Raw genomic sequence first — 10,718 nt, 5'->3', positions numbered from 1 at the left:
CTATGCAAATTAAGTAAGAAACAAAAAGTTCCAAAACAAAAATGATTGAATAGTGCCTACAATGGATGTTCAAAATGGTCATACTCATTGATGCACCCATACCATTTCTTGCAAGAAGTAACCATGAAATGATTTAAAGGAATTGTTCTTTATCACTGAGGTTCACAGATTTCTTTACAAAACTTATGCAATGTTTAGTTATAGACCTTTTACTCCCACCAAAAAATAACACATGTTAACCCAGACACAGCATTACTTACAATTTCAAGTGTTTACAGATCCTATGAAACTCATTTACGGATCTGCAGTTTCCCTCCAAAATAAAGAAAAATAACATATTAAAATAGAACTTGTGGATTACTTGTAGTTATGAATAAATTGAAACAATTTGAATGTCAGATGATACAAGACTATCTAAAATAAATTATAATACAAGAAAAAACTGGAAATTACATAACCATAAATGAAATTTTTACAAAGAAAACATGGGACAGTACATTTATGGGAAAATAAAAAATATACACATATGTGGAAAATAAAACATGAAATGACACATCTTATGAACTTTGCATAATTGGTTAATTATGGTTGATTATTTTCTTTTTACACACTTCTACTAACACTAACTTTTTAAAAAAATGATTAAAATACAAAGCAAATATGTGTTGTTCTCTAAGTCTACCTCTTTTGTAAAACTGTTCTTGACATCGATTACTTGTCCCTTCTTTTTCAGTAAAGAAAGGACTCACAGCAATGTTTATTCATATTATTTTTTAGCTGTAACATATCAAAGGTTCCTAACCCCAATCTCCTTTTTAAATGAAAGGATGCTGTATTTCTCAAAATCTATATTATGATTTTCAGATATTCAGGTTTTTGGAATCCAAGGAAGACTAAGGTTTTTTTGTCTGTGTCCCACCTTCTAATTTTCAAAAAATATTTGCATCTGTTTCCATATTTGATCCAATAGTTTTTTCTACATTTAGTTTAAAAGATGGAACATTCAGTGAAAGTTGTCAATGGGAAAATAAGGACAGGTTAAAAGATGATTATTTCTTTTCATAAACCTATTTTTCCATATTAAACACAGATTTTCATAAACTATGTGAAATTAGAATAGGTGTTACAAGTTGACATTTTAGCATAAATGTGTGAGCTTAATAAGCATAGTTAAAGCTCAGTAGATAATTCTACAAAAATTAGATAATGTATAGAAAGAAAAGTCTGGCCTAACAAAAAGAGATATGAAAAAAATCACTTTATTACGTAAAGCATTTGCCTGATAGTTTCTTATATTTATAACCTTAACTTTTATTTGATTTTCAATAAATTAATATTTTACTTGAAGCTTTTACAAACATGATTTTTTAAATTAGTTGTTTTAAAGAAGTATCACTTGGTTTTATTGTTTTGTTCTTTTACATAAATGAAAGATTTTGTTTTTCTGTTACAAAATGGAAAATCCTGTTTTAAGAAACAATTTCAAGGTTGAAAATTCTGTTCACAATATAAAGAAAATTAACAGGCCTTAGGCTATGTCTGTTTATGAGAATACATTAGTTAAAGTCATGAACCTTATTATCATCTATGTTTGAAAGGTTCCTAGTTTATCCCTTCACTAACACAATTAAAATGAGCAAAGCTATTTTTTTTCCCACAAAATCACATTGGTCTCTCATTATAGCTGAAAATTCCCTATTTAATAGAAGGGAAATGAGATAAGAGGTACATGCACTAAGAACACATCCTAAGGGAATCTGAAAGTCCAGCTTCGATAAATGCTATGAGACTTAAAAAGGAAATGGTAGTCTAGGTTTCCCTCTGCAGAAAATTTACCTGATGACATTAAGATGCAAACTGATTATTAAATTCATGTCTTACTGTTTAATTAGCACTATGATAGACCACCCCTCAAACAGAATGCAGATACAATGGAAGTAAACTCTACTGCGACAGTGAGAGACACACATGTAGTATATTTCCCATAGCCTTCATTTCCCACAGAGTACTTGCTGTCATTTTGAAATGGTTTCTTAGAAGAAAATAAAGGACATACATGTACACTCCTTGGGACAAAATTTTTATCAGAGGCACAAGACACTGTTTTTCAAAATTTTTTAAATGACAGTTGAAAATGTTCTGGCAGTTTCGTGTATTCTTCAGTATGTTATTTACATTCCTAAAATATGGTCAAAACCATATTAGCTATTAAGAACTAGAGAATTTATTTTTTATTTAAAGTGTACAATTATGTATTTGAAAAAGCAACAGAATTAACCAATCTCCCTCTAAGAATCTTTCACTATACACAGTGGCCACCAGTAAATATGTAGTTATTTTTAAGGTGAGATTTGATGGTCTTCCACTTGTTTAAGTTTGAACAAACATATCTGTCCTGTAGACCTTTATTGATAGACACAAAAGAAGACTCTGAAAAACAAACCTTAAACAGTAACCATTGTACTTTCTTCTTGCATGCAGGTCCTATGAAAGATATCTGAATCCAAGGTCTTCCATGTCATTGAGTTTGAACACACTGTATATGCTTTGTGTTTGTGTAATTTTTAAAGCCCTTTTAATTTAAATTTATTTTCTGAAAAAAGATAGCTTCAGTGTAAAGAATATCATTATTGTCTTACTGGTTGATCATACCTCCAAATACATTAAAAACAAGAACAAAATATACTTCAATTTTGCAAAGTACTTCATAGAATCCTTATAAATTTAAAAATAAAACACAAGTGAAATTTACTGCCCTTGATTCAAATTGTTTAACATTTTGCATTGTTTTATTAAAGACTAAGAAATAATTCAGACTTTAGGACCGTGACCAAGACAAATCATATATGAATCAGTGCTACTCAGGATGATATTTGAAGAACAATTATTACAACCAAAATTAAATAAACAAGTAAACCTGGATTTTTTGTATGTATTGTGCTCCCAAAGATTATTTTGAACCACATGAGAAAGTATCTCTAGAGAATTTATTCACTCCTATTAGGAGAGTTTCTATTAAGAATTTTAAGAAGCACCAAGTGTGGTGCTTACCTGTAATCTCAGCACTTGAGAAGATGAAACAGTAGGATGTGAGTTTGAGGCCATCCAGAGCTCCATCGGAAGGCCCTATCTCAAAAGAAAAAGTTTGAGGTGCAAATAATCGAGCACATCAATTGATATCTTCTATTTCTCATATTTACTAATAGTTATATACTGCTTCTGTAAATGGGAATATATTTGAGGTCTCATACCTTCTCTAGAGGGCCCCTTATACTGTCTTTGATGAATAGTCATGTTTCTTTCTTTCTTTCTTCTTTTATTTATTTATTTTTGGCATGTTGGGGTTTGAACTCAGGGCCTCATTCTTGCTGGGCAGGCACTGTACATCTTGAACCATGCCTCTACCTTGCTCTTTCTTTTACTTTGTTTCAGATAATCTCTTAAATGTTTGCCCAGGCCACACCTGAACTGTAACCTTCCTATCTCTGCCTCCTGAGTAGCTGGCCTACATTTTCTTTAAAACAAACCTGAACCAAATTTTAATAACTGATTCTCAATCTTTGGAATTCTTTATTTTCTTGGCTATTTCTTCTTTATTATTTGTACTAGGTAAGTTTACTTTAAAAATAACCAAAATCAAATCCTATTTTTCCATGGAAGTTAAATGAGCTATTATAAATGTCAATCTTATCCATAGATTGATATATAGTTTCCAACTGTTTTGAACACTTAGTGAGATAGATTTATGGGCATTATCTTTTAAAATAGTTGTGTAAAAATGCCTAAGTTACAAACTGACCTGGTAGTCTGGTTTAGGATGACCAGATAATAACGTATTTCAATTTGGAAGGAAAATCCAAGACGAACTAGATCACTTGCCTTATTTGGCAAATGAAGTTATGGAGTAATTCTTATGTATAAGTTAGAGGTTTTTAAAAAGATGACTTTCCTTATAAAGATTTTCTAATTAATTACAAACAATAAGAGATTTCTTTTATCACACAACTCTTTCATAGACAATAATACATTTGCAATCAATACAGGTATTCATGACAAACAATTATCAAAGGGATAGTACCTGCTCTCTATTATTTAGATTGTGTCTGCTCTCACCACAGTTGTTTTCCCTGGGGTATCTAACATTATATCTAGTACTTCCTACCTACTACACACACTCTGTCCTTACTAGAGTCCAGTGGTCACCAGAGGTCAAGGTACCTGTTTAGGTTAAATTTGTAAAAATACATTTGAGATAATTATACATTGTAGAGACAGCAATCATTTATGTCCATCATTTAAATTTAATTTCTATGAGACAATCTAGCAGATTTTATTCTGGGGTCTTGTAAATTTTCCAACCCAAGGATATTTCTATTTGTCTAAGAAGAGAAGGAACTGAAAAGTTGACTGGCTGCTAAATTCTTTAATTTCACTAGCATTCCAAAAGGTGATCACACTGATATTTGTCAAATTAAGAAAAATAAAGCTATTAATCACTTAAATTTAATATACATATATATATGTATATTATATATATGTGAGTAGAGTCACAGTAGGAAACAATATTGATATGAATGAATTTCTTCCTTTACCCTCAGTATTTCTTTAAAGGTGAAAGGAAGAATGAAAAAGGAAGAGATAAAGCTTATTTGAAGGCCTAATTTTCCAGGGCATATTAGGATGTATTAGAACTGGTAATAACCCAGAAATCTTGTGCTGGTCCTGCCTGGATGAGGATTGAACTACTGAAGACAAGATACAAAAGCAGTGTAGACATGCTATCCATTGAAAACACTGTAATGAATCTATTTGATTGAATAATAATAAAAAGTATTTTTTATATATAAAATGTTTCCCAGGTACCAAAAGATCAAATAAAAATCCCACCCTTCCTACTGTGTTCCTAGGTATACTGTATACTCATTTGATAAATATTTCATAGCACTCGTCTCAGGTTTACAGGGTTGGAATCAAAGGGACCAATGTCCCTGCCACACACCACACACACACACACACACACACACACACACACACATACACAGAAGTTATGGTTTCCAATAGCACCATATGGCAGGAAGGTGTTCAGTGATGGCTGTGTGCATCAAACATATTCTGATGGAGTCCTGGTTACTGACAGAATTATCCATGGTCACCAGAGGCCCTGCCTAAATTGTAGCTGTCATTCATTCCAGAAGCCATGGACATTTTGCAGTCTGTTTGGCCCTTCCATTCTCTTTTTTGGGAGGACTGATATATTATTGTGATCAAAACAAATTAATCTTATGAGGTCTTATAAGCTGCACTTTCCTTCTCCAGAAATCTCGTTATTGCTACTTAGAAAAAATGGAAATCCTTGAAGACATGGTAAAATTACCTTAGTCTATAGCAATATGAATATTGTGACACAAAGTACTTAATGTACACAGGGAATCAGGAGGAAAATTTTGATGCTAATTCTCCAATGTCATTTCTATTTCTTACTAGCAGAAGATTGGTCATATTTTGAAAAACAGTCTGCCACAATCATCACTGGCAATTTAGAATAATATGTTTTATATTAAAAAAGCATATTGGAAAGTGATTCAAATTAAAAAATAATTGGTGACATTCATTCTCCAGAATACGCAAACTATTTAATTACAAACTTCCAAATTTGCATTCACATGATAAAGACAAGGAAAATGAAGCCAAATCAAAGTAAGCACTTCCTTGTAGGCACCTGAGTGAGAAGGACAGAGTTCTGATGGCTCCAGTATTTGCCACGTTAAATTAACTTTGAAAGTCTTCATGTTTTCATCATTTGTCAGCTGATGTTCAAAAATACACACTTGGAGCTTAGATCAAGAGAAAACAAGTGACCACTGAAGGTAGATATTAATTTTTGTTCTTTTGTGTAGGATTTTGCCTTTTCTAGTCAAGAAAGTAACTGTACCTCTGAAGTTTAAATCACACTGCTATTGGATGGATCTAACATTTGTGTTCTTTAGAATGTACAGGGAAGGGGGTTGTAGTATAATCGTAAGATAGATGCTTCATCTTCATTTTTTAAAAAATAAGGTATTAGAATCAGACTGAAGTTTCATTGATCTCAAAATTTTTTCCATGTAAATAATTTGCTAAAATAATTCATGCACAGAGAGCAAGTACATATTCTCCTAATTAGGTGACTTCAGAATGCATCTTTTACAAAAGCAACAGGTTAACATTGTATGGAAAAAAAGGAAACAAGAACAAAATTGACTTCAATAGACTAGTGAGTGTATCCAGTTGTTTTGACAATTGTGTTAAATTTCAACACAATACCATACGGGATACTCAACAAATGTATTTTGTTTGTTTTTTTGTATACCTGCTAAGGCCATCTTTCTAAAAATTTCTCAAAAATATTTTTAAATAAGAAATTAGATGGTCTAAACATCAAAACTTCATATTTGAAAACTCCAACAGTATTACCTCTATATTCAAGTCAACAAAACCATAATGGGGCAACTAATAGTTATTATTAGTAATAGCCATCACATAAGTTTTCATTAAATATAAAGTGCATTTCTACCAAAGAGTTTCTGATATTTCAGACCATGACATTCTATTAAGCAATTTTGGTATTTTTTAAAGTAGTGTTCTTTTCTTTTCCCTGGATGATATTATGTCTGTTATTAATGGATCATCCCAAAGAGCAATTTGCAATGTATTTTCAACAGAAACAACTTAACCTGAAATCAGAATTGTATATTTTCACTGCCTGATTCAGAAATAGTTCTATTCCTTTTCCATGGAATGTGAGTCTTCCACAAAGAAATTTTAGTCAAGATTTTCCAAAACTACAGTAAAAAGAAATCTTTTATATCTTTCAAATACTGTGCCTTTTTATTTAAAACAGTGTAAACATAACAACTCAACACCACCAATCATTGGAAAAAGACTGGGTCTGTGAACACTAATTTCCTTGAATGTTCCATGAAAGTAAGGGAAAATAAAACAGACGAATCTCCAGGAGAGGTTTCAGTTCACCTTAGCAGTGGTAAAAATATTGCTTTATTCCAAATGAACATACAACACAATTTGCTGTTTTGGAGAGGATTTCTTGTGAACTGAATAGTCTGGGCTTTGTGATTTTAACAATTTATTCTTTCCATGTTAACCACAGAAGCCAATGCCTTGGTCCACACATAGTAGACTTGCTATAAAATAAATAGTAATGAGGATGATGAGAAAGAAAATGGTTAACTGTCAATTTGATAATTGGCTTGTGTAAATAATTTAAGTAGATATGATTCAAAATAAATACACATTCTCCATTAATTCACTTTGTGATCCTGGTATCATTGATAAGCCAATGGTTGTTCCTTTCAAAAATATGCACATCAGAAAATGTTCTAGACATAGTCAAGAATTTTATAGCACCCCACCATGCAAACAACCTTGATTTAAGAGCTCACTAACCAAATTTTATATTTCATGGAATAATTTAAAGTGAAAAATCTAAAAGGGACATTTTTCTCAGTATTAGATTCCCTGATGTTTGAGAACAAATTTTAGCAAGCTTAATCACACACACATGCACACACATACACACAATGAACACATGTGCATATAGCATATGTGCTCGCGTGAGCAAGTCCACACACTTGCAAGCTCGCTCACACATGTGCACACAGGCACACACGCACACTGAGAATTGCTCCTTCAGAGCTTCTAAACAATCTCCAAGAAAAACATTTCTATTAGCATGATTTTAGTGGCACAACATTGTGATTTTTTTTGTCTCTTTTTCTATAATAATTTCAACTCTCCCTCTGAGGTTCTGTGCTTTCAAATTTCCGAGGGAGATGGCACACAAGAATAGCTAAGATTGCCTGATTATTCCTTTATCACCACCTTCTTTCCCATTCGTTTTTGTGCCATTCTCCAAAAACGAAGTACAAAACACATTTCTTGACATGACATAACCTATGACGAGGGTTTTGGGTGAGTAGAAATTTAGGGGTTGGGACTTATAAGCCAAATGGCAAAGGCTACCTGCTCACTGTCACATCCAACCCAGAATACAGCTTGTCTCTTTGAAACCAAGTGACCGCAACTGCTTTTCTGAGAGCAGTGGCACTTGGGACTGGGGTTTGAATTGCCCACATCTTTTAAAGGCCAAAGAGGACAATATTAAGAAAAAGTGAAATTGGATTCAGAATTCTACCCAAAAGCTTTCCTGGTAAGCTTTATCCCTCCTGAAACATTTCTTTCCCTTTAAAAAAATATTTTGTTAAAAAACACTATGATATGAGGGCGATAGACTATTTGGTTTCTTCTAAGTAGATGCTCTTAAATTAATGCATATAAATAATTTGTATTTAATTTCCTCTCTTTCCTGTTGAGCAAAGCATAGAATGCACAGATCCCTATGTCTCAAGTCACTTGGTCAATGCAGAGTCTCTTTGTATTTCATTTCTTAAGACAAATTGTGCCTCTCGTTCTGATTTGGCCATGGGACTCAGGGGGAGAAAGGCTGTGTTTTCACTTGCACTGTCCTCAATTTCTACGCTGGCCAGTTCGTAGTCTTCTGACCGTCTGGTGTCAGTCAGAATCCGGATCTGCTCTTGGACAGTCTCCAGTAATATTTTCACTTCTTGTTGTTCTGCTATAAGACAATCGCTGACTGGGATACTCACGTTGACAATGTCAGCAGAGTAGGAGTTTTTGCACCATTTGATGCTTTTGACTTCAGAAATCCCTGGCATTTGCATGCAGGTTTCTTCTAGACCCACTGAAGGGATGATGGGCACAGAACTGGCCCTTGTGGATGAATACCCCACCAGGTCCTTTTGATCCAAGCTATTAAAATAGGGGTGTGTTTCTCTTGAAGGCAGTTGCATATTTATTGATGCATTTTGTTGGATTTTTAAACCATTGGATGAATACCTGAAAAAAGAAACAAATTGTCACACACTCTACCTTTCTCTTTGCTTCTTTTGAACCATAGTCCATCCACAAAGCACTTTCCACATGCACCATCTCACTGAATTCTCACAGCAACCCCATGAGACGGATAATATGCTCCCAGTTAAACAGAGAAGTAAACTGATGCTCAGATCGGTGAAGTGACTTGCTCAAGGTCACACAGAAAATAAGTGACAGACTGAGACTCAAACCCAGATCTTCTTACTTTAAATCCAGGGGTCTTTCAACACACCACAGCTGTATAGGCAGATGGGATATAGTCTTCCTGACCTCTATCCTAGAATACAAAGTAAATGGGGATTGAGCAGGTAAGTGTGGCCTTTCCATCGTGACAAACAGGACACCATCATGGCATTACACCACTCCATCAACTTGACCACCCTCTCAGCCCTAGGTCAGGCCAGTAGACATGTTGTGACCCTGCTAGTTATAGGTAATCAGTCAGTACAATATTAAGCATCAAGATATTGCAGTCCTGAGTTTTCTGCTATTAGGGGATACCAATACAATTGCCTTTGGCACTTTGCCCTTTGGGAACTTCCCTACTGCCCATTCCTGAGTCTAAGGATGGTAATGTTAGGCACACAATTCCTCTATCTGCCTGGGGAGGAATATGAAGTGAGCTCACTAGGACCTTTACCAGTCTAGTGATTTTTCTCACATACTTTCTAGAGCCAAGTGAGGGAGATCCCTGGTGCATGGCAACAGCTTGTTAAGTATGCCAATGTACCATCCCAAGTAATTTGAATATTCTAGAATTTGGCTAGTCACCTTCTTGACTATTCAGGGCTAGCAATTTTCCATCCTCTGAGCTTTCTAGTGCCAGAAAGTGGGACAGGTGTATGACAGAGTTATAGAAAGTTGTTTGGGGACTTGCACAGATTTTATTCTATCTCTTATTTGTTTACTTCAACTTAAACATTAAATGTTAACATTTAGCAATAATTTAAACATATCTATTCTCACGTAATAAATTTATATTCCTTCTCTTTCCTATAATGTAAATAAAAATCATGTTCATACATGTAAAGAATAATTGCAATGAAATGTGCTGGATACTAAGTAGAAGTCTTTGTTAAAAAATCAGGATGGTGCGATTTCAAGGTCAGCCTTTCTACTAAACTGTGAGCAAAGATGGGGAACAGACTGAGGTCTTAGTAGTCCCATCTTTTCTTACTATGCCTAGAATAAAGGCAGCAATCAATAAACTTTGGTCTGATGATATGAATGCAGAAAAAAATCTTCAAGGTAAATGATCCCTTCCTATCGCCAATAATACCCAATTTCCAATATAATAACAAGTAACACTTGCATAGCACTTTGAAAAAGCCCTTTCACCTCCAATTATCTCATTAAAAAATTTAAAAGACACTTGAAGTTCACTCAACTGGATCATAAGAAGGTGACCTGCCCCACACTGCCTCTTTACTTAAGTGGCAGAGGAAAGAGCTAAACACAAGTTGTTTTTTTCTAAGTGTTACTTACTATCAAAGCCAGAGACTGCTAATGAATGGACATCCTAAGGTAAACTAGAACACCTCTGGGGGTAGATAATTTTACTCATGCAAACGATATAGCCATGTTTAAGGAAATTCCTTGGGGGACCTTACTCCTTTCTCTTTAGGGTTAAATGACTGAAAATCTGAGTCTAAAGATTCTGAACCATGAATCAATTTCAAAAAAAAAAAGGAGAAAGTTTTAGGCACGTGTGTTTTGTTCTTGGCACCATCCTATTAGTATGTATGAATATATAGAAAATCTGCCTA

General features: G+C 33.9%; 1 protein-coding gene across 10 annotated transcripts in view; it reads right to left on the bottom strand.

Annotated features, from left to right (window-relative positions):
• Window positions 1-2,064: 2,064 nt before the first annotated feature.
• Window positions 2,065-10,718, bottom strand: part of Nrg3 (neuregulin 3) — a 1,113,314-nt gene continuing 1,104,660 nt past the window's right edge. For 5 of the 10 annotated variants that reach the window (XM_074079308.1, XM_074079309.1, XM_074079311.1 and 2 more), the window contains exons 9-10: window positions 9,158-9,229; window positions 2,065-8,913 (exon numbers count right to left, since the gene is read on the bottom strand). In XM_074079308.1, the coding sequence (XP_073935409.1) occupies window positions 8,406-8,913; window positions 9,158-9,229 (580 nt within the window). In that variant the 3' untranslated portion in view covers window positions 2,065-8,405. The remainder of the gene's footprint in view (window positions 8,914-9,157; window positions 9,230-10,718) is intronic. The other 5 variants (XM_074079313.1, XM_074079314.1, XM_074079315.1 and 2 more) reach the window with 1 other exon arrangement.

Source organism: Castor canadensis, chromosome 7 (assembly GCF_047511655.1).
Source record: "Castor canadensis chromosome 7, mCasCan1.hap1v2, whole genome shotgun sequence".
NCBI lineage: Eukaryota > Metazoa > Chordata > Mammalia > Rodentia > Castoridae > Castor > Castor canadensis.
This window is presented reverse-complemented; position numbering and strand designations above follow the sequence as displayed.